We start from the raw sequence: 25,558 nt of genomic DNA on the forward strand, positions 1-25,558 counted from the left end.
GTTGTTTTTTTTTCTCAAAGTTTCCTAATGTTGTTAGGATGTTGTTAACAGAAGTAAACTCTTCTGTTTTCTTTAATCAGTAACTCTTGTCTACCACTCCCTCCCCCACCTACTCTCTTTGATGCTCCTCCCTAACCCAGTTTTTTACAGCCGAGTTTGTCTGTCACAGTTTTAGGCTGTGTTCTTTTCTAAGAGACTATATTTTTCTTACTGGCAGAACTAATTATTATGAAGACATTGGCAACACACAAAAAGTATAATATTAAATATCCAAATCTCACAGTTTGGCCACTGATTTTGTAATATCTAAGTGTTTCTGCTACCCCCATAAACTTTCCTAAACAGGTTGTTGACCCCCACCACACTCGTAGACGGATATTTATAGCAGGGTCTTGTGTTAATGCAGCTGCTATGCTTATCTGAATGTGTGATGGCTGTACCACTTTATTTCAGACTGGCTGTGCCTCGTTGTGACTTGACAGTGGGACTCTGTATGTTGTGCTAGGCCTTAAAGTGTTCAGATTTTAACAAACCACTTTAACTGCACTTTTGTTCTTCAAAGCAAGCCAACACAAGGTAGGTTTCTTGGTTTTCATTCAAGCCAAACCTTTCTAGTTTGACTTTTTTCAGTGACCTTTTAAACTGAGCCTGACAGTGAGCTACAATTTCTGTAATTTGGTTTGTTTTTTGGATTAAGAAAACAACGACTGCATTACAGTTTATAAGGTGAATTTAAAGTTGTGTAACATTAAAGTAGCATTTTGTAGGAGCTGACTCAAGCTGAAATCTAATAGTAGCCGAACAGATTGAGTTTCACATACTGCACTTTTTTATGTTGTCTGATTTTAAGTCTCATGGTTGATTCCAGCAACAAATTGCTAACACCAGATTATAACCAGGTAATAATCTGATACCTCTTTCACTGTTATAGTTACTCTAACTTAAAAGTTTTATGACTTAAAAGAGAATTGTCAAGTGGACAAAGTGGAAAAGTGAAATCATTGAAAAGTGGAACATTGAAATAATTGTGTCTGTATCAGGCAGAGTAATTTTTTTTTTTTTTTTTAATTAGTAAGTAAATAGCTGCTCCGGCAGTACATGTCCATTTTTGAAATCAAGAAATGACAAAGGTGACAGTTGCTCTTTAAACGCTATTACAGAGCAGGTCATCATTTCACAATGACACAGATTTCTAAAATGAAGCTCATGGCTCATGCCTTGCAAGTAATTACCGTGCTCATATAAAAAGAACAAATAGTCTATTACCAGTCATAAGACTAAATACGAAATTCCTGAATACAAGATACATACTCCATTTCTGGAAAAGTTTGTAAAATAAGACAAACTTTAACAAAGAAAAACAAGAATTATTTCTTATTTCTTCTTTTTTTCTTTTTCTATTATTTTTTTTTTGTAAGAATTAACATTTAAATGAGTTCAATTACTATTAATAAATGAATGTGCATAATGTTTTGGTGTATTATTGCAACTGTTGATAATTAAAAGACATTTAGTAAGTAACTTATAGAAAAAGTAAGTCACATTTATAGACACAAACATTCTAATTAAAGATCTAGGAGCACAAGCAGTACTGTTTATGTCTGTCATTGAGCTAGCAGAAAAAGTAAGTAAACATGTTGTAGATACACCTTTAGAAGCACTCATCTCCACCAAACATTTCTTTTAGGTGCTGTTAAGGATGAAATTTGGAATTTTCCCTACAAATGTGTTTTAGCTTATCAGTATTTTTGAAATGCCTTACATGTACAGCCCTCTTCAAGTTCTTGTTTTATTGCATTCTCATAGCTGGCAGTGAAATCTTAAACATCTTAATATAATACTAATGAGAGTATCTGTTCAGATATAGCCCATTTGTCCATAGATCATAACCTATACATACAGCATGTGATGCTGTTCTAAATGTACTGAATGAATTCTGGTCATTCTTAAGCAATCAAACTTATTCACAAAAGTAATAAGAACCTTTGCTGTGGCACTTCAAATTGTGGTAATTTGCATCCTGTTTGTTGTAATTTAATTTGCAATGTGTGTATAACTGAATAGTCACTTGTACTTTTAGAGACAAAAAAACCTACACATAGGTTTATAGGGTCCAGCCATTTACAACGCTTTGTCAGGACAAAGAAAACAAACCAACAAGTCAAAGAAACACTTTGTGGATCTCTGTCAAATTGTGGCAAGGCATAGATCAGTGCAAGGGTATAAAACAATATGAGTTTTGAGTTGAACCACATTGGCCTCAAAAGTTGTACAATGGAAGATGCTAGACACATCATTAAACCTAGCGCCTTGGCCAGAGAGGTAAGTAAGCAAAAAAAAAAAATTTGTTTCAAAAGTCTTAAGCACAGATGGTAGACTGTTGGACAGACAACCACCTCTAGGTACCTAAAAGTTATTCAGCAATCTTCTTTATACAAGATAATTCTATAAGGCAAATGTGAGCTTGGTTAAAATTTGTTCATGCAACAGATTAAGTTTCTACAAGCCACTGAATAATAAAATGTACTTATTTTCTACTTATGGCATCTGTATACTGGCTGACGTTTGGGTAAATAAAAGTAGAAATGAATGCCTGTGAATATTTGTTTGACCAGAACTCGAGTACCTTTATGATTAATCAGACATCACTGTCTTAAAGCCTAGAAACCTATATAAGGCAATGTTACTGACTGTTACATTATTCATATGTATAGAATCTTGTGTACAGAAAGAGAAACCAAACGAATTGCAGAACAGATTGATTAGGACATCTGTTTTCAACTTACTGTTCACTGTTTTCTGCATTAAACTTGATTAAACAAATACTGACACTTAGATAAGTAATAAAGTTAGTTTAAAAAAAAATACTGTATCTTTCTCTGTCAGCAGGTCCACACTGTCACTGTTCACCTTCACTCCTCACCACATCAAACCAGCATACCTCCTGACGTGTGTGTGCGCACCACAACTCCACAATGGCACTGTCCTCACGCTTAAAACTTTGGGAGCAAAAGGTGCAGCATTGCTTTATCCTGCATGTTGCCTAAAGCTTTGCATGACTAATACCACTAAAAGTAAACAAGAAATAAACTTCATGGCAAAAAATTTGATTAACCAACACAACAGTCAATGTGAACATTACCAGGCTAAAACACGAAAGGGTGAGGGGGGCATAATTTCTTCTCTTTGAACCAAGTGAACAACTGACCTCATTGTATTTCTACTACTACTTACTACTAAGAATGCATTTTCACTTATTAGTCAGACTGCATTAAGTAGATTGTGAGTGTTGCAGCTAAATAGACCATTTTGTGCTTTGTGTGCTGCAACTCTTACCTCTGAGCTTGTTAGTCTTAAAAGTTTCAGTTTACAATAACAACAACATTAACCAGAGCAGCTACAGCAGAATAGAGGGTTGACAAACTGACCTGACAAGGTACCATCCAACAAGAGTGCAAAGTTATTAAGCAATTTATGATGACTCATTTTAATGCCAGTGTTTGTCTTTGGAAATTATATGGATGTATGCTTATCTAGTGTAGCTTTCATAATCTAACAAAGTTGTAGTAGTACCTATTGGGTTACACCAACCATACAGATGCATGTTGACTGTAGCCCATGTGTTGCTTACGACATATTGTTACGCCTCTGTACACTAACAATAATCAAAAGGGACCCCCACTGACCAGATGATGTTTGGGTTGTGGACCATTATCAGCACTGCAATGAGACTAACATGTTAATGATGGTAGGTTTTGTTGTTCTGATGAAGGAATATCAGGTGCAGCAGTGGTTTTTTTTAAATTTTAGATACTGTTTAAACTTGATGCCTTTTTCACTGGGAAAACGTATCCTGTTAGCACTCGTTGTAGGTGTTCAGTTGAAGACCATAGCTGTGTTTTAATTTTCCTTTTATCTGACACTTTATGATCACAGGACGCTTTATATTTTAGTTGGAGCAATATTCTCTATCCGGAATTAAGTTTTAAAGTTCCACTAACTCTGCTACATACATACATGTACAAAACACTCTAACCTATTATTACCACATATGTCACTGCAGTGCAGAAAATGGTCCACCACCCAAATAACATCTAGGGCCCTTTTAATAACTATATACAGGGATACAGGGGGCTAACAATGTGTACAGAGCAACATATAGGCTACAGTCAGTATTCACCTTTATGCTACGTGTAAACTTATCATTAGCTGTACATACAAATAGGTGAACCTAATAAAGAGCTCAATAAGTGTACATACAGTGGGGCCAAAAAGTATTTAGTCAGCCACTGATTGTGCAAGTTCTCCTACTTAGAAAGATGAGAGAGGTCTGTAATTTTCATCATAGGTACACTTCAACTATGAGAGACAAAATGAGGGAAAAAAAAATCCAGGAAATCACATTGTAGGATTTTTAAAGAATTTATTTGTAAATTATGGTGGAAAATAAGTATTTGGTCAATAACAAAAGTTCAACTCAATACTTTGTAACATAACCTTTGTTGGCAATGACAGAGGTCAAACGTTTCCTGTAAGTCTTCACCAGGTTTGCACACACTGTAGCTGGTATTTTGGCCCATTCCTCAATGCAGATCTCCTCTAGAGCAGTGATGTTTTGGGGCTGTCGCTGGGCAACACGGACTCCACAAATTTTCTATGGGGTTGAGGTCTGGAGACTGGCTAGCCCACTCCAGGACCTTGAAATGCTTTTTACGGAGCCACTCCTTCGTTGCCCGAGCGGTGTGTTTGGGATCATTGTCATGCTGGAAGACCCAGCCACGTTCCATCTTCAATGCTCTCACTGATGGAAGGAGGTTTTGGCTTAAAATCTCACGATACATGGCCCCGTTCATTCTTCCCTTAACACGGATCAGTCGTCCTGTCCTCTTTGCAGAAAAACAGCCCCAAAGCATGATGTTTCCACCCCCATGCTTCACAGTAGGTATGGTGTTCTTGGGATGCAACTCAGCATTCTTCTTCCTCCAAACACGACGAGTTGAGTTTTTACCAAAAAGTTCCATTTTGGTTTCATCTGACCACATGATATTCTCCCAATCCTCTTCTGGATCATCCATAAGCTCTCTGGCAAACATCAGACGGGCCTGGACATGTACTGGCTTAAGCAGGGGGACACGCCTGGCACTGCAGGATTTGAGTCCCTCTCGGCGTAGTGTGTTACTGATGGTAGCCTTGTTACTTTGGCCCCAGCTATCTGCATTTCATTCATCAGGTCCCTCCGTGTAGTTCTGGAGTATTTTGCTCACCGTTCTCATCATTTTGACCCCACGGGATCGAGGGAGATTATCAATAGTCTTGTATGTCTTCCATTTTCTTACAATTGCTCCCACAGTTGATTTATTCACACCAACCTGCTTGCCTATTGTAGATTTACTCTTCCCAGCCTGGTGCAGGTCTACAATTTTCTTCCTGGTGTCCTTCGACAGCTCTTTGGTCTTGGCCATGGTTGACTGTTTGAGGCTGTGGACAGGTGTCTTTTATACAGATAACGATGTCAAACCGGTGCCATTAATACAGGTAATGAGTGGAGGACAGAAGAGCTTCTTAAAGAAGAAGTTACAGGTCTGTGAGAGCCAGAAATCTTGCTTGTTTGTTATTGACCAAATACTTATTTTCCACCATAATTTACAAATAAATTCTTTAAAAATCCTACAATGTGATTTCCTGGATTTTTTTTCTCATTTTGTCTCTCATAGTTGAAGTGTACCTATGATGAAAATTACAGACCTCTCTCCTCTTTCTAAGTAGGAGAACTTGCACAATCAGTGGCTGACTAAATACTTTTTGGCCCCACTGTATGTATATACATTAACCAACCATTTTAAAAGGGTTACTTACCTTGTACTGTATTTACTGGCCATTGGCCATTTACACCTACCATATAGATGTACTTTGTGGGTATACCATCAATGACTTTAGCCATACTTATAAAAGGCCAAAGAATTAAGGATAAAAAAGAAAATAGCATTAGTTCCTAACTAGACTCCCACTATGTGTGACTATGTGTCAAATTAGAGGCTAGTAAGCGTAAAACTACATAATGGCTATATAAATAGCTACTCACCTGATAATGTCCATGACTACAGTTGGGGCAATAATTAAATTATTACAATCAACAAGAACTGTGACAAATCTCCACGGACAAGCAAAAAATGTGTTTTGCTCAGCAGATAGAGGATGGTAGAGAGGCAAAAAATCCTTAAAAAGCACTGTTGGAAAGTTACAGAAAACATTAGCATATTGGGGTCATCAGACGCCAACCTCATGCAAACATATTATTTGGAGGACTTTCTTGTCATCTAGCCACAAACAAGCTCTGGAGTTTGTTAAACGCTGCTGGGACTTTGACTGGAACCATGGTGTATGTTCAGATAAATGCCCACTGTTATGTAAGTATGTCCAAAGACATGCAGACAGGTCAAATTGAGTTACTGAAATTGCTCTAGGTGTAAATGTGTGTGTTATATAAACTAGAGTTTATATAATACCATTGTAGAGAATTGTGTGCATACAACCTTGTGGCAACAGTTGCCTTGAGTTACCTTGAGGTCCACATAGAAATCATTGTCTAAATTTATCTCTGCTGGTTTGTTCCAAAGCTTTCTCAGAGGTTTAAAGGTTTTAATAGCAGCAGTAAGTTTACCAACTCTATAGTAATGTCCATGGTTTTGTAATGAGACTTTTAAACAAGAGGTTATGAATGTGACATTCATACATTGGGCCATATAATGTGTATTAAATATATGTGGACATTTTTAAGATGAGGCTCCTATTGCACTTTACACTTTCATCCCTGTTGGAGACAAATTTATTTACATACCAGGCCAGCTAGTACCTTCTATCCCTGGACAGCAGTCAGATACACCTTGTATTAAACACTAAAACGTTAACAAATGCCTAATTTCATTTTACGATCTAGCTGAAAAGTCTGCACACCCCTTTCACCTTTCACCACATTTTACTATATTACAGACTCATTCTATAATAGATTAAGTATATTTTTTTGTCTCAGAATTCTACACAAAATAGCCCACAGTGACAAAGTAAAAACAGGTTTTAGACATTTGTGCTAATTTATTAAAAATCAAAATGTAAAATATCATACGTACACAAGTGTGCACACCCTTTGATATGACACTCAAAAGTGAGCTGAGGTGCATTTTGTTTTCACTGATACTGCTTGAGATGTTTCTACAATTTAATTGGAGTCCACCTGTGGTAAATTCAATTGGTTGCCAACACCTGCCTATATAAGTCCCCACAGTTGATAGTGCATATCAGAGCAAACTGCAAGCCATGGGGTCAAAGAAATTATCTGCAGACCTCAGAAACAGGATTGTGTCAAGGCATAGATATGGAGAAGGGTACACAAAATTGCTGCAGCTTTACAGGTCCCAAAGAGCAAAGTGGCCTCCATCATTCGTAAATGGAAGAAGTTTGGAACCACCAAAAATCTTCCTAGATCTGGCCGCCCGGCCAAGAACCCGACAGAGCTCCAGCATATCCTTGTGGAGATGGGAGAACCTATCGGAAGATCAACCATCCAGGCAGCACTTCACAAATCACACCTTTATGGTAAAGTGGCCACACAGAAGCCACTCCTTAGTAAAAGGCACATGACAGCCCACTTGTAGTTTGCCAAAAGGCACCTAGAGGACTCTCAAACCACGAGAAACAAGATTCTCTGGTCTGATTAAACCAAAATGGAACTTTTTGGCCTGAATACCAAGCGTCACATCTGGAGGAAACCAGGCATCACCTGGCTTGCTTGCTTGCTGCCATCCCTACAGTGAAACATGTTGGTGGCAGCGTTATGATGTGAGGATGTTTTTCAGCAGCAGGAACGGGGCAACTAGTTTTGATAGAGAAAAAGATCCTTGAAGAAAACCTGCTCCAGAATGCTCTAGACCTCAGACTAGGGCGAAGATTTACCTTCCAACATGACAATGACCCGAAGTACACAGCCAAGAGAACAAAGGAGTGGCTTTGGAGAAAGTCTGGGAATGTCCTTGAGTGGCCCAGCCAGAGCCCTGACCTGAATCCAATCAAACATCTGTGGAAAGAGCTGAAAATGGCTGTGTACTGATGCTCCCCATCCAACCTGACGGAGCTTGAAAGGATATGCCAAGAGGAATGGGCAAAAATGTCCAGAAACAAGTGTGCCAAGCTCGTAGCTTCTTTCCCAAGACGCCTTAAAGCTGTAATTGCTGCCAAAGGTGCATCAACCAAGTATTAGGCTAAGGGTGTGTACAGATAGGTAACCCCTAAATAAACGATTTTGTCAGTAAAATAAAATAGCATATTTTCTAAACCCTGTTTTCACTTCTATTATTCAATTATTCAATTATTGGTGATTGCGTGTAGATGTTTGAGGCAAAAAAAACCTCAATCTATTACAGAATGTAACATAATAAAACATGGAGAAGGTGAAAAGGGTGTGCAGACTTTCCGGCTTGACTGTGTCTCAGTAATAGAACTCCAAAATGATATTCTGTTGGCTTTGACTGTAACATATTTGGAATCTTGCTAGAACTTTGCATGTCAGGCTATGAAAAATCTAAAAGTGCTGTATTGCAGGTTCATTCAGGTGTTTTGTATATTGGTTGCACATCTGTATGCTGTCATTTCTATGAGATGCCTTAACTTTTTTTAAAAATAATAGATCAAGGAGGAGAAGAAGCCACCCCCAGCCACTCAGCCTTCCACTCCTCTCTCTGTTGTACCTGGGGGATTCCTTAAACAGCTGGTGAGAGAAACAGAGAAAGAGAATCGGCTAAAAGAACCCGAGCTCAAAGAAGAGAAGGCGGTAAGAATCTTTAGTGATCTCTTTTCAGCAATGTGCTATTCTTATGTTACTAAAGTGTGACCACATTAATGCATCCCGTCCACAGCCAAGCAAACTGAACGAGAACCTAGTCCAGCAGTTCCTTGTTCCAGACCAAACTCCACCCATCCTGGAAGCAGAGATGGCCCTTCGTGCAGAACAAATGGTCAAGTTGGCACAAATGGAGAAAGAAAACTCCTCCCCCAAAAAAATTTTGACTCCAGACACCAAGAGTCAGAAAGGTGACTCCAAAGCTAAAACACCAGAGGTCAGTGACCAGGAGAGTCGCTGTAACCTGTTGAAGTCTCCAGATGTGCCAGTAGAAAAAGAGGAGCCAAAAGAACAGATAAAGGCACAATTAGAAGTAAACTCTGGCAAGGGAAATGAGATCAGAGAAGCAAGACAAGAACCAGAGGGACAGCTTGCTGACAACATTTTAACAGAGGAGCCCAAGAAACCTGTGGTAGGCTATGTTCAAACCACATAACAATTCAATATATTTAATCAGTAATGCCAGAATACATTACCTGCCCCACATGCATACTGAAATCTTTGATGTTTATTCTAGTCTAGAGTTGTTTTATGGTATGGGCCTCTTAGTTCAGGTAAATTCTACTGAAGTGTGCACTTTTGTCAATTTGGTAAAAAGTTCTTTTCTGCCTTAGTTAAGCAAAGGAATGTAAGTTTTAATTGGTGTAATTTGTATTTGGTGTAAAAGAACTTGAACTGCCTAAAAAGAGACTTTAATGTCTAATTTTCAGTTTGAGATCAATGCTACACATAACATTCATGACAGAACTTATCAGTGCTCTTGTGGCTAAATTAAAACTGTTTCTGTCATGTTTTGAGATCTACACTATATGGTCAAAAGTATGAAAACACCCTATTTTAGAAGTGTTAGTCAAACTCACTCTTAACAGGAAACTCCATGGTAATGCCCTTGTTTTTGTAACAGGGTGTCCAACAAACTCATATTTGTAATTGCAGGTGTATAAATACTTTTGGCCATATGGTGTATGTATCTTGTCAATCTTGTATTTGTTTTAATAATAATAATGTGCACTTAATGTGCGTTTAGGTGGCATGGCAGTCTATTAAGCTAGCCCACCACTGCTGAAAGATGTCTATACAGACATGATTGGCTACATCTGAGGGGGGATGGCTGAACCCTGCAAAGAATTGGCGCCTCGTCCAGAGTATTTCTGTCCGCATCCAGTGAAACTGGACCTGGCCCTGACCAGGATAAAGCGGCTAATAAAAATAATTACAAAAAATGTGCACTCACACTTGTGGACCTTGTCAATATTTAACTGTGCCCTTTTAACTAGTGCTTTAAGGAGCCCCCTTTCATGATGATTACAGTTGTAATATAATCTCTCATGATCTTTTTTTTTTGTGCTTACACTTTCATTTTGCAGAGAGATGTATGGTATGAAGCTGGTACCGTGTGGAACACTCATAAAAATGGCTTTGCCCTTGGTGAGTTCATTGAGCACAAACAGATACACTCACTCTTTCAGTCATGACACATTTTTGTCATTCTTTTAGCTTGCACATTATGAGGAGAACTGAAATGGAACAGTGTTGAGTTTTATGACAGAAGCAATGTTCAGTTATTGCTTAATAAGAGCTGGTATACTCTACTGTGAACTATATCCTTTATATACTCTTAATATTTTATGCTTTCCCAAAAGTCATTGTTTTATACTGCTTCAACAACTTTTATATGGTTCTGCAATGAACATTACTTTAATATATCTTCATGTGTCATACTAAGCGAACAATATATTCACCATTAAGAACAGAACTCATCACACAGTTGTTAATAATAAAGTCTGTATTTTATAAGAACTGGAAGAATGCTTTAGCATAAGCACATAATTGTTTAAATAGGGGTTTTGAACTGGTGCATTGTCCATCAGGAGGCAAAGGTTCTTGGTCCTTACATTTTTGGTTAATTGGGTTTTTACTTTTGGAAAGCATTGTTTGCACCAATGACATATGTTTGCTTTATGTACACTATTAGGCAAAACGTGAGTGGTCCCAAAATCATTAATATGGAGTTGTTTCCCCTTTTAGCTATAACAACCCTTCTGAAAAGGCTATCACAATATGGGGTTAGAATTTGGATGAATTAGTCAAAAGAGTATTTATGAGGTTAGTCCAAAGTTGTTTAATAGGATTGAGGTAAAGGGTTGTTGAAACTACAACATACAAAAAATTTCTGGTATGCATACAGTACACTGGAAGAGTCTTCTACCAATAAAATCAGTTAAAGGTCATGAGTTCAAATCAGGCTGTTTTATTGGGTTTTGGATTAAAGGTTTGTCACATTAAAATAATACTTTCCCAACACTTAAACTCTCACCTAAATCTAAAGGATTTAAATTGCCATGGGCTTGAAGAATATACATTTTAAGGCAAAGCAGCAAAATTATTATAAAGTATTATAAATCCTATGTTAATTACTGTGCAATGTGTATTATTGCCACAGCTACTCAGCTGAAGCCAGATGAGGGCACCCTTGAACTTCCTGATGGAAAAGTGAGGGTTCGACTTCATACAGATGGCTCTGTACACGATGTTACACAATTTGAAATTGAAAAGGTGAATCTTTTTACATCTTTTCTTCTGTTTGCATGTGTTCAGCTTTGGCACATGGGTGGTCAGGTGCTCCACAGACACAGTTAGTCGTGTCTGTAAAAGGTAAGGCAAGATGGGGTTTCACAAAGGTTAGAAAATGGATATATTAGTCCTTTAAACTTTACTTTTTTTCTTTAGGTAAACCCACCTGAGCTTGACCTGTGTGAGGACTTAAGTGAATTAGTAAGTATGAATGAATCAAGCATCCTGCACACCCTGACAAGCCGAGCCAAAGCCCACATGGCCTTCACACATGCTGGACCAAACCTGCTGGCCCTCTGGCCTCCTTTACCACCACCTGGCAAGGTATGACCTTAGTCTTTCATTCATTTGTTTAATGTGTGTTCTTAATTATTAAATGGATTATTTTACTTAATTATTACGCAATATGTGTATACGTTAATGGTCATCTTAATGTTTTTTATGAAAACTTGGGTTTTAACATGCTCATTCTTAGCTTGAGTTAAGAAAAATAGTATTTGATTGCAACAGGCAGGTCATAAAAATAGACAACATAAGCTTGCACCAATGCAACAATCTTTTAATTATCATATTTATTTACAAATACAAAATAAGACTTGACCTCATAAATTTCCATGCATTTACTGTAAATGCACTGAGTAAATTTTAGTGCAACCAATTGTGTGCAATCAAAATGTTACCTAAAACAAAAAATAAAACTTTTTCTGGAAAACAACAACATTTGTTATAGAGCATAACTACCAAAGACTATGAGGTCTAAATAGCTAATTGAGCAAGTCTTGGAAAATCTATGAAGCACCCATCAGGGTTAGTGTAACGCTTATGGGCTATGACGGAACAAGAGAGGCGGACACACATGCAGAGATGTATAAACTAATATTATTTAATAACAAGACGACAGGTAGTACAAGACAAGGGTACACAAAACCAAACACACAACCTATGCTAAGCTAACTGCTAAATGCTAAACATACAAACAAAGAAGGATGCTAAACTAACTAAAGCTAAACTAAACACATAGGAAACTTAAACCCTAAGCTAAACAAGAACAAGACTAAATAAGATTAAACAGGACTAAAGGCAAAGGCTGACTAACATTGGTTAAACAAACTAAACACAGGCTAGCAGGCTAAATGGGCTAAACAGGCTAACAGAGCTAAATACTTAACATAAACTAAGCTAATTGACAGGAACAAGAACAAACAAAACATGAGCAAAACAAACCAAACAAACAGACCGAATAAGACGGATGGGAGCAAGGAGCAAGGTACAAGGAGCAAGAAGCAAGGCAAAACAGAGTTCAGAACCGACAGAGTTACGGCAAGCAAACAGAGTTACCAGAAAAATAATCTCCAATGTCTGTTCTCCAGCGCCCCTCCTAAATATGGGGCAGCTGGAGCTAATTAGTCTAGGGGACCAATTATGAATGAGGGTGTGGCAGGAGACTTAGAGTGCTCCCGGAGAGAGGGGCGTGGCACACAGGCACTTTCCAGGAACACAGAGGGGCTGTAATCGTGACAGTAGGCCCCCCTGAAGGCACTACTCCTGGCGTGCCTAAATAAAACGAAACAAAACAAAAAGGTGGTCCTGGACCCTGAGGGGCAAATTTAAAGTCATTTATAAAGTCCTGAGGCAGGCATGACAAGAATGTCTGAATATAGGTTGCCAACAGGAGACCAGAAGCGCCACCTGTGGGCACAGACGAATGATCAGAAGCGCCCTGTGGGGGCGCCAACTTAAGAGCAGAAGCGCCGTCTGGGGGAGCCAATGAGAGACCTGAACCGCCGTCGGGGGGCGCCAACAAGAAACCTAAAGCACCGTCGGGGGGTGCCAACGAGAAACCTAAAGCACCGTCGGGGGGTACCAACAAAAGTCCTGGAGCGCCGACGAAGGAACAGAAGCACCATCAGGGGGCGCCAACGAGGGAACAGAAGCGCCGTCAGGGGGCGCCAACGAGAAATCAGAAACGCCCTCTGGGAGCTCAGACTTGAGAACAGAAGGGCCATCGGGGGGCGCTGACTTGAGAGCAGAAGTGCCATCAGGGTGCGTCGTCTTGGAGCGCAGCATCAGTTGCGAGGTGTCCAGAGTCAGCTGCGAGGACCCTGGCGAACAGGCATCGGGAGTCAGCTGCGAGGACCCTGGCGAAGAGGCGTCCGGAGTCAGCTGCGAGGACCGTCGTCTTGGAGCGCAGCATCAGCTGCGAGGTGTCCAGAGTCAGCTGCGAGGACCCTGGCGAACAGGCATCGGGAGTCAGCTGCGAGGACCCTGGCAAAGAGGTGTCCGGAGACAGCTGTGAAGACCCTGGCGAAGAGGCGTCCGGAGTCAGCTGCGAGGACCCTGGAGAAGCATCGGAAGTCAGCTGCTTGGACCCTGGAGAAGCATCGGAAGTCAGCTGCTTGGACCCTGGAGAAGCATCGGAAGTCAGCTGCTTGGACCCTGGTGAAGCATCGGTAGTTAGCTGCTTGGACCCTGGTGAGGCTTCTTGAATCAGCTGCTTGGAGCCTGGTGAGGCTTCTTGAATCAGCTGCTTGGAGCCTGGTGAGGCATCTTGAATCAGCTGCTTGGAACCTGGTGAGGCTTCTTGAATCAGCTGCTTGGAGCCTGGTGAGGCGTCTTGAATCAGCTGCTTGGAACCTGGTGAGGCGTCTTGAATCAGCTGCTTGGAGCCTGGAGAGGCTTCTTGAATCAGCTGCTTGGAACCTGGTGAGGCTTCTTGAATCAGCTGCTTGGAGCCTGGTGAGGCGTATTGAATCAGCTGCTTGGAGCCTGGTGAGGCTTCTTGAATCAGCTGTTTGGAACCTGGTGAGTCAAGTCAAGTCAAGTCAACTTTATTTATATAGCGCTTTTTACAATAGACATTGTCTCAAAGCAACTTTACAAAATCCAGGACCAACAGATACAAAAACCCCTGTTGAGCAAGCCGAGGGCGACTGTGGCAAGGAAAAACTCCCTGAAAATTACAGGAAGAAACCTTGAGAGGAACCAGACTCAGCAGGGCCCATCCTTCTTGGGTGGCCTGGAGGATACTTTAAATAAATACACGATTTACACAAATCATACAAACACAGAATTAAATGATCTAAAAGTCATAACTGGTAATAAATAGATAAATAAACAATTAAATAATAATAGAGTTGTTATCCGCTCTAGTCTTCAATAAAGTCTGTAGTGATTTCTTGTCGTTGCAATTACTCCAGACCCGTCACATCTGACAGGAGAAGCATCGTTGTCCCGGCAGTCTCGACTTTAATCCTTAACCTCGGCGGGTAAACAGGTTTCCATCAGAATGCCCTCGGGGTAAAACAACAGAGAATGTAGTTAATAATGTACAATGCTAGTTGACAAACAGTTTTACAGAGAGTTTTAGACTCCGGCAGCCCTAATTATTACAGCATAACTAAAAGGGAGAGCGAGCAGGTAACAAGGTCATGAAGGCTTTCACAGGACATCAGCGCCCATCTCCCCACCGTCACCAAACCTGAGTGATCGGACAAGAGAGGCAGAACGACAGCAACCCAACATCCCTGATCACCACAAGTTTCTATGACCAAGAACCCCCAAGCTCTGCGCCTTTGTCTATACTAATCAAAAGCCTGAGAAAATAAATATGTTTTCAGTCTAGACTTAAACATTGAGACTGTGTCCGAATCCCGAATAGAGGCAGGAAGATTATTCCAGAGTTGTGGAGCTTTGTAAGAAAACGCTCTTCCACCAGCCGTGATCTTTTTAATTTTAGGAACTATAAGTAACCCTGCATCTTGTGAACGAAGTGGCTGTAGTGATTAATAAGTTCACTCAGATACTGTGGAGCCAGACCATGTAGCGCTTTATAAGTTAGTAAAAGTATTTTGTAATAAATGCGAAATTTAACTGGCAGCCAGTGTAGAGATGATAGAACAGGAGTAATATGGTCAAATTTTTTAGTTCTAGTTAGCACTCGAGCTGCTGCATTTTGAACTAATTGGAGTTTGTTTAAGGATCTACCAGAGCATCCAGTTAGAAGAGCATTACAATAATCTAACCGAGAAGTTATAAACGCATGGATCAGTTTTTCAGCGTCATTAACAGATAGTATATTTCTTATTTTAGAAATGTTACGCAAATGATAGAAAGCAACTCTAGTAATATTATTAACGTGTGTATCAAATGAGAGATCTGAATCTATTGTGACACCTAAGTTTTTTACATCTGGGCTGGGAGTAACAGAGAACGTGTTTAAGTTTAGCACCAGGTTAGACAACTTGTCTCTTGCAGCTTTAGAGCCAACAAGTAAAACCTCTGTTTTATCTGAATTAAGTAAAAGAAAATTACATGACATCCAGTTTTTTATGTCGTTTACACAATCTTCTATCTTACTGATTGTGTCAGTATCATTTGGTTTGGCTGATATATACAGCTGTGTGTCATCTGCATAGCAGTGAAAGTTTATGCCATGTTTATGAATAATTTCACCTAGTGGAAGCATATAGAGTGTAAATAATAGCGGTCCCAGTACCGACCCCTGTGGAACACCATACTTTACTTTTGTAGTTTCCGAGCATTTATTATTTACATAAACGAATTGAGAGCGGTCAGTCAGATATGATTTAAACCAAGAGAGTGCGAGTCCTTTAACACCTACTGTATTTTCTAGCCTCTCCAGTAAAATGTTATGATCGACCATATCAAACGCTGCGCTAAGATCTAATAGAACAAGAAAAGAGACACATCCATTATCAGAAGACATTAACAACTCGTTAACTACTCTAATTAATGCGGTTTCGGTACTATGGTTGGGTCTAAATCCTGATTGAAATTTTTCATGAATACAATTTTCATTCAAATAAAAACATAACTGTTTGGAAACTACTTTTTCTAATATCTTAGAGACAAAAGGAAGGTTTGAAATTGGCCTATAATTAGCTAGTACGTGTGGATCAAGATTAGGTTTTTTAATCAGGGGTTTAATAACAGCACTTTTAAACAATTTAGGTACATATCCAAGGCTAAGGGATGCATTGATTAATGTAAGCAGGGGCTCTACAATAGCTGGGAGTAAATCTTTAAGTAAACGAGTTGGAACAGGATCGAGTATACACGATGATGACTTCGATGATTTAATCAACACAGTTAGTTCATTTTGGGAGATTGGATTAAAGGAATTTAGTTGGATTAACTCGTTACTATTATCACCAATGCTGCTCGGAGTGAGTCCATACTTAACATTGGCAAGTGACACACTCTGACTCTGAAGTCGTATTTTTTCTATCTTGTCATTAAAGAATTTTAAAAAATCATCGCTGGTACAGTCAGGCGGTATATTAGATTTAGTTTCATTAACGTTTTTAGTTAATTTGGACACTGTCTCAAAAAGGAATCTGGGATTGTTTTTATTTTTCTCTATTAGGGACGAATAATATAAAGATTTAGCTTTTATAAGTGCATGTTTATACTCAGTTAGAGCATCTTTCCAAGCAATCTTATACACTTCCAGTGTAGTGTGACGCCACTTGCGTTCTAATTTCCGTGCTGCTTGTTTAAGTGCGCATGTGTGGTCATTGTACCAAGGAGCAAGTTTTTTCTCCCTAATCAGTTTAGTTTTGAGTGGGGCTACGTTATCTAAGGTTGTGCACAATACAGTCTCTAGGTTTTGAGTTGCCTGATCTAGTTCTTTAGGTTCTGATGCTGGTATATTTGGTAATTCTGGTAGGCAGTTTATGAACGCTGCTGCAGTTGCAGATGTAATAGTGCGCTTATATTTAAAACGATGCGGTTGCTGTATATTATTGGACAGGGACACTTCATAAATTAGTAGAGAGTGATCAGAGATTAAGTCATTCTGTGGTACAATTTCCAGGTTGTCTATGTTTATACCATAAGTAAGTATTAAATCTAAGGTATGTTTACAGCGGTGAGTGGGTCCTGTTACATTTTGGGTGATGCCTAAAGATTCTAAAATAGAATCAAACGCAGTTTTGAGTGGATTACATTTATCCTCATAATGGATATTAAAGTCACCAACAATTAAAGCTTTCTTAGTTGATAAAACTAATTTAGAAAGAAAATCGGCAAATTCGTTAAGAAATTCTGAGTAAGGACCAGGGGGTCGATAAACAGTAACCAGCTTAAACATACTAGTTTTATCAGATGAACATTTATTGGTTATGTCAGAGATAAGAACTTCAAACGAGTTTGTTATGGGAGTTGATTTTACAGTAAGACCTATGTCCTTGTCATAAATTGCGGCTATTCCTCCACCACGACCACTAAGACGTGGCTTATGTTCATAACTGTAACCCGGAGGAGATGCTTCATTTAAACCTAGATACTCATCAGGTCTAGTCCAGGTCTCAGTTAAACAAAGTGCACTAAGACTATTATCTGTAATTATTTCATTTACAATTACTGTTTTGCATGCAAGTGACCTGATGTTTAGAAGTCCTAACTTTAGTTTAGCTTTACTATGGTTTTCATGATGCTCATTTAGATTAATTTTAATTAAGTTATTATGACATACTTTTTGATTTTGTTTTGGCTTACACCTGCCACGGTAAACAGACACAGTCTCAATGGTTTGTGACCTAAGGATTCCGGGTGACGTCCGATGGCGACTCGCAGACAGTCGGTTAGGCCTGTTAGTCTGCTGCCTGGTCTTGGCTCTGGATAGTCATTTAACACTATCTGCCGCTACACTAACGCAGTGGTAAAGCCTGTCACCTATGCTGCAAGAAATGCGAGCAGCACCCTCCCACGTGGGGTGGACACCATCCCGCTTCAAAAGACCAGGCCTTCCCTCAAAGGTGGACCAATTATCTACAAAATCAATGCAGTTTTCTGAGCACCATTTAGACATCCAGCGGTTCAGCAACAACAACCTGCTGTAGGTTTCGCCACTGGGTCGAATCGGTAAGGGGCCAGAGCACACTACTGCCTCAGACATCGACCTAGCTAACTCACACACCTCTTTAACATTACTCTTAGTAACCTCAGACTGCCGTAAACGAACATCATTAGTGCCGACGTGGATAACAATCTTCGAAAATCTACGATTAGCATTAGCCAGCACTTTCAGGTTTGCTCTGATGTCAGGCGCCCTGGCCCCCGGAATACAAGTGACTATGGTTGCTGGTGTCTCTATGGGGGTTGCAATACGCACGTGTCGGAGCTGAGAATCTCCTATAACCAGAGCACTTACATTAACAGGCTGCTCAGCGGGTGGCTCACTGAGTGGGGAAAACCTGTTGGACACGTGCAACTGAGATGGTCGGTGCTTTGCCCTACGACTATGTCGCCGAGATGTCACCCAGTCGCCCCGCTGTGAGGGCTCTAATGCCGGAGTCTGGGGTTCTATACCTGAACTGCTGGCATTCGGGGCTGCTACAGCTGAATCTAAGCACTCACTAGTAGTAGTCTGTTCTAATGCCCGAATGCGCCCTTCTAACACTGAGATCTTCTCCGTCAGACTAACAACTAATCTACACTTATCACATATAAAGTTATCACTAAACACGGAGAAGGAATAACTGAACATGTTACACTCGGAACATGGATATAATGCTCCTGCTGGGGCCATAATAACAAAGAAATGTACTTAGCTTTACAAGATGAGTGGGAGATGATGTTTATGTTGGATTCACCGGCGCTTCTGCTGGTTGTCACAGAAGAACGGCTTTAATTCCGGATGAAACAGGCGATGATAAGCTGGAATACAAAAACCACCAACCAAACCAACACAAACGCGCTTCGTTCGGACAAAAGCGGCTGTAATTCTAAAGGAGAACGGTGTTATGCGCTGGTGTACTAAACAAATAAACGCGCTTCCTACGAACAGAAACGGTTATAACTCCCCACAAAACAGAGGTGTTTTAAGAGCTGAAATACAGAACAGTGAGGCGTCTTGAATCAGCTGCTTGGAGCCTGGTGAGGCTTCTTGAATCAGCTGCTTGGAGCCTGGTGAGGCGTCTTGAATCAGCTGCTTGGAGCCTGGTGAAGCTTCTTAAATCAGCTGCTTGGAGCCTGGTGGTGGCAGCAGCAGAGCCGAGGGAGAATTGGCTGTAGTAGACTGTGGCTTGAACTCTGCAGGCTGGAACATGAAGCTTGGAACTTTGACTGGAAACAGAACTGGAGAGGACCTGGAACTGTTTGACTCTGCCTGGGTGGCAGGAGGGCCCGAAAGTACAGACAGACTATTTTGGAAACCCTGACCTGCTGACTTACACTTATAACTGACAGAGACAGACGAACATGGACCAGGACTAACAGACTGCAATACTGAGACTTGACTAGACAAACCAGAACTCACAGAAACTGACGAAGATACATGACGGACTTGGACAGACGGACAAGACATGACAGGCTGACTGACTGAACAAACATGATCACACAAATCAGGATTTACTGAACCTGACAAAGAGACAGGACAGATCTGGACAGACGGACAAGGAACAGGCAAGATAGATGGACTGACAAAATTAACTGCACTCGACATAGTTGTGGGACGAGCTTGAACTGAACAGGACATGGACTGAACTGGCAGAGGATGGACATAGACTTTACCAGACAAAGACTCAGACTGACTAGGAGTCAATGAAACAGACGGAACCGGCAGAGGACTGACCCGAACTTGAGTACACGGAACTGGAGCCGGCAAACAAACAGAAGGACCCCCGGAGCCCTTGGGGTCGAAACAAGAAAACAGAACCAAAAGAATTTTGGCTGGCTCCTAACGTAGACATGGGACGCTCACGAGCATTAGTAGCGGGCACTGGCACCCAGACCACATCAGCAGTGGGCAACGGGGGAAATTTAACATCCCCTGTGGGCACTGGATGCCGGGTAAAAGCTGCAGTGGGCTTTGCTGCGTGTAGCGTCTCCAATGGGCTCGGGAGGTTGGGAAAACTTCCCTACACCAGACCCGTAAGGGTTTCTTCCTGGAAATGTAACTCGCATGAGGCCCTCAAACACCTTAACCGAGTTCAGCTCAGCTCCCCTGTCAGACCAAAGCAGCCTAGCCCAGTCACGAGCAGCACCCCTCAGCTGAGACATCATGAACAACACCTTGAGTGTTTCAGTGGGCTGAGGGTCAAGAAGGTTCTGCAGGTCGAGCTGGCTCTGAAGGAGGAAGCCTTCGACGCCCCAGTCGCTTCCATCATAAGGAGCTGGCCTACTAAGCGGGAAGGTCTGAGGAAACCTCATGGAGCCAAAGTCAGGGAACACCTGAACAAACGACATCTCGCTGTGTCCTATAATTGGGAGATTATTATGTAACGCTTATGGGCTATGACGGAACAAGAGAGGTGGACACACACGCAGAGATGTATAAACTAATATTATTTAATAACAAGACAAGACAGGTAGAACAAGACAAGGGTACACAAAACCAAACACACAACCTATGCTAAGCTAACTGCTAAATGCTAAACATACAAACAAAGAAGGATGCTAAACTAACTAAAGCTAAACTAAACACATAGGAAACCTAAACCCTAAGCTAAACAAGAACAAGACTAAATAAGATTAAACAGGACTAAAGGCAAAGGCTGACTAACATACTAAACACAGGCTAAACAGGGATAACAGATGAAACAGGCTAACAGGCTAAATGGGCTAAACAGGCTAACAGAGCTAAATACTTAACATAAACTAAGCTAATTGACAGGAACAAGAACAAACAAAACATGAGCAAAACAAACAGACCGAATAAGACGGATGGGAGCAGGGAGCAGGGAGCAAGGAGCAAGGTGCAAGGTGCAAGGTGCAAGGTGCAAGGAGCAAGGTACAAGGAGCAAGAAGCAAGGCAAAACAGAGTTCAGAACCGACAGAGTTACGGCAAGCAAACAAACAGAGTTACCAAGAAAATAATCTCCAATGTCTGTTCTCCAGCGCCCCTCCTAAATAGGGGGCAGCTGGAGCTAATTAGTCTAGGGGACCAATCATGAAATCATGAATGAGGGTGTAGAAGGAGACTTAGAGTGCTCCCTAGAGAGGGGCGTGGCACACAGGCACTCTCCAGGAACACAGAGGGCCTGTAATCATGACAGTTAGGTAAAAAAAAATCTGCCAAAATATTGACACTGCCTAAAGCACTAATAAATCACCTATATCATTTAGATCCCAAGATTGTGCCTATTCCATGCTTAATTTGTTTAGAAAAAACATTCTTAAAAGTATGTTTTAATAACCATTAATAGCCAAAATTATGCAGAAATTAGGAACACTTGAGGTTCTTATAAGAAATGTTAAAGAACATAATTAAAAGATGGGACTTCAGCTCAATATAAAGAAGACAACTTTTTCCTACTTGCAATAATTATTTACAGCAAAAGATCCAGCAGCTAGGAAATATGACATAAGATTGAAGGAACTGGAAAAGGTCATCAGATGTAAAGACTTCTCTCTTCAAACAAAAATCTAAATTGTCCAGTCTGTGGTGTTCTCTGTGGTTCTTTATGGATGTAAAAGATGGACAATATAAAAACAGGAAATAATATTGATGTCTTCAAACTTTGGTGCTGGTGAAGACTTTTAAAAGTACCTTGTATGGCAAAGAAGAAACAAATGGATCCTCAACCAAATGAAACCTAACCTCTCACATGAGGGCAGTGGTGTATAAAGTACCTGAAGGCCGTACTTGAGTAAAAGTACAAGTATCTTACCAGAAATTTACTTAGACAGAAGTAAGTCACCTCATGGAATATTACTTGAGTAAAAGTCTAAAAGTATCTGATGTTTAATGTACTTAAGTATTAAAAGTAATTTGATATAAAATGTACTTAAGTATTAAAAGTAGAAGTAAAAAGTAAATGCTGTTAGTATAAACTGAAGCGGTCATTTTGAAAAATATGAAGATTGTTCTTTTAATCCTGTAAACCACCTTAACAAGCTTTTTTCTTTCTTCCATCTGAACATGATTTGTCATCATTATAATCAGCTGTTGACATCACCTGTTTAAAATCACGTCATTATTTTTTTTTACCTTATTATTAGCTCTAACTTCCAGCTTTCCAACTTTTTTAGAACGTGTTGTAGGCTTAAAATGTCTATGTTAAGAATTGTAATGAAGTTGACCAGACAAAACATGAAATATTCTGGGTTCATATAAGATATCAGTGTAAATGTAAGAAACACTGTCTTTTTTTATTCGCATTTTCTATACTGTCCCAATTTTTGATTTGGGTTGTACAAGTCATAGATATATCTCAACAACCTATGACCACTGAACTTTGGCAAAATTAATTAATCGTAATTAATTAATTGTATTTAAATAATCTCGTTTGGGCCAGATCTACTCCCTGATTGGCATGTGTTAAACTAAAAAAATATATTGGTATTCACATTTCAAAAAAGCACAATTTCTAACTTATGTCCGCTTGAAGCAGCAGCTGAAAAATCATCCATGAAAAGTTGGAAATGTTAAAAACTAGTAAAAGCAAAGAAATAATCTTTTAAACATTATTTTATTGTTGAGACCATTAAAGGGTTAAAGACGTGCTGCATTTGCCTCAACACCCTGAATCTTTTTACTGTCGGTGTAATACAGAAGTTATCTGAGGAAATATTTGTTTATTAGTTTTTGTAAATAATGGACGTGTCTTCATGTCTGCACTGAATTCATTCCAAACTAATTTAGTGAACCGTTTTATTTGTGGTTCGAATGTAATTGAAAATGGTAGCTAGATATCTGAACAATCTCAACGCTAATAATAAGAAATAAAAAATCGGATGCTGTGGTTTTACTTTATTAATCGTTCTTAACCTACATCAGTGTGTTTGGTGAGGTTAGACGGAGGTTCTGATATTCCGGGATTTTCGTGTGTTTGGGTGAACAGGGCGACGCGCTTCACTCAGAACGCGAACGTTTGTTTGCACATGCGCAGTAATGTGTTTAACCACCGATCTAACTTAAAGCGCAGATTCGCCAAACCTGCGTGCAGTCTGTCACACATCTCACATCATTTAGCTAAAAACTATTCTTGTCGTTTTATTTTAAAGTAACGAGTAACGAATTTACATACGTGAAATGTATCGGAGTAAAAGTAAAAAATTTTTTAGTAAATGTAGTAAAGTGAAAGTAAAAGTTGCCGAAAATTTTTATACTTCAGTAAAGTACAGATACTCCAAAAAACTACTTAAGTACTGTAACGAAGTATTATTACTTCGTTACTATACACCACTGCATGAGGGCCAGATAAAATGTAAAAGAAGAAAAGGACAACCTGCCACAAGGTGGATGGATGAATAAGAGGAACAGTAAATTAGCCTTTTTTGCTATCTGTTAGAATAATCTAGTAGTAACGGGGCCACTATTCACCACTGTAATGGTACTTTAGAACTGCTTAGTATAAATAAACGTGTTGTTTTACCACAGAATAACTTAATATAGGATCACTCTTATATAGATATATAGATGACTATTATGTGTAGTATGTTTAACCAATAATATTTATCTTTCACATCACATTTTAAGTGCACTATTGCAAACCCCACTTTCAGAAAAGTTAAAACATTTTGTAAAATAAAAACAAGAATTGATGATTTGTTTATGATTACCAACTTAATTGTATAATGCAAAATAAAAATGTATGCATTTTTAATTTGATGCCTGCAACACATTAAAAAGTTAGGACAGAGAATATTTTACTAAATTAAAGCATTCCACAATAAGCAGGTGAACAGCTGAGTATAAAGTATTCTGAGTATTCTTTTATCATTATTGTGTATAAAAGAAAGATCCTCCAAAGGCTTAGTTTTTGAAGGCAAAAATGTGTCATGGCTCACCACTGTTTGCAAAACTTGTGAATCAGGACAAAAACATTTTTCAATGCAAAATTATTCATCATCTACAGAACATAGCTGTACCAACACAAGCCCCATTAGGCCATGAACACCATATCATCCGAATCACCTAATCTTCTCCCACCTGTCACTCACTTGAGTGACTTCCCAGTCATAGCCCTCCATAGACATCACACTTCTTACATGTGTTCTTGCTCTGCTGATGCCTCCAGTGAGCCATCGCCAGTCCTTTTTCTTTCCCGCAGGGTCTGTCAAGCTTTATTTTTGGAGTTGGTCTGGAGGAACCAACACAGCCTGGAGCGGTGTAGAGATTTTTTCAAAGAATTTAGCACTAAGAGTCTAATTCGCTGTATATAGTTGGTATGCAAATGGATGTCACGAAGGTTCATGGAAGGAGTACTTATGACCCCATGTTACAATACAGTAATAAAGAAACTCAAAAAATGATTACAAAACAAAAGTTTTTTACAGACTTTGTTTTACCTATTTTGTTTTGTCTTCTTTTGTATCAGAGATTAAGAAACTGCCCATCTGAAGCTTCTGCTCCCCTGCATACACTTGTGCAGAGGGTCTATACATCTATGGTAAACCAACGAAGGGATCAGAGTGTGGTGGCTTTGGGCCGCAGTGGCACAGGCAAAACTACCTTGTGCCAGACTTTTGCTCAGGAACTGATTAAACATGCTGGTACAGCAGGAGAAAGCCTTTCCTGTGAGTTTATTTACTTGGATGTTGACATGAATGTTTAAGTTTTTTTTTACTGCTTTTAAAGTAAAGTAAAATTTATGCACCACAAAAGTGCATACATTTTATTACAAAGCTCTTTACCATGCCTTTACTTTTTAACACTTTTGTGGCTTAGGTTTATGAAAAGCTTAATTAAGGAAAAAACTCTGAAACACTTTTAATTGCTAACTCTTTAGTGAACTGGCACCCTATTCAGGGTGCATTCCTGCCTTGCTGTCAGTGTTTCTGGACAAGACCCACCATGACCTGACCAGGATAAAAGGGTTAATGAAAATGGAAAAAGTTAATCATCTACCAGCTCTTATGATGATCCATCCACCAAAAGCAATCATTAAAAAGGAACCTTTCATTCTTCAAAATCTAACCACTTTGCATTACATGTTTCCAAAGAATAGAATACACAGTATGTGAAGAGTTCATTTGCAAAAGCAGGTATATCCTGTATAATTTTAATAAACTGTTTTTTATTTGTACATACAACAAAATACCAAATTAAACTTAATTGAAACGTTTTCTTTATTTAAAGTGGCAAGGGCAGATAACGCTAATGGTCATTTTTTGGCAAATGCA

General features: G+C 39.6%; 1 protein-coding gene across 2 annotated transcripts in view; it reads left to right on the forward strand.

Annotated features, from left to right (window-relative positions):
• Positions 1 to 489: 489 nt before the first annotated feature.
• Positions 490 to 25,558, forward strand: part of LOC134332826 (unconventional myosin-XVIIIb-like) — an 80,059-nt gene continuing 54,990 nt past the window's right edge. The window contains exons 1-8 of one of the 2 annotated variants that reach the window (XM_063014654.1): positions 490 to 576; positions 2,887 to 3,014; positions 8,681 to 8,824; positions 8,910 to 9,305; positions 10,261 to 10,321; positions 11,337 to 11,449; positions 11,624 to 11,791; positions 24,754 to 24,952. In XM_063014654.1, the coding sequence (XP_062870724.1) occupies positions 2,976 to 3,014; positions 8,681 to 8,824; positions 8,910 to 9,305; positions 10,261 to 10,321; positions 11,337 to 11,449; positions 11,624 to 11,791; positions 24,754 to 24,952 (1,120 nt within the window). In that variant the 5' untranslated portion in view covers positions 490 to 576; positions 2,887 to 2,975. Of the gene's footprint in view, positions 577 to 2,886; positions 3,015 to 8,680; positions 8,825 to 8,909; positions 9,306 to 10,260; positions 10,322 to 11,336; positions 11,450 to 11,623; positions 11,792 to 23,579; positions 23,696 to 24,753; positions 24,953 to 25,558 lie in introns of those variants that run through there. The other variant, XM_063014655.1, reaches the window with a different exon arrangement.

The sequence above is a fragment of the Trichomycterus rosablanca genome, chromosome 18 (assembly GCF_030014385.1).
Source record: "Trichomycterus rosablanca isolate fTriRos1 chromosome 18, fTriRos1.hap1, whole genome shotgun sequence".
NCBI classification, from domain to species: domain Eukaryota; kingdom Metazoa; phylum Chordata; class Actinopteri; order Siluriformes; family Trichomycteridae; genus Trichomycterus; species Trichomycterus rosablanca.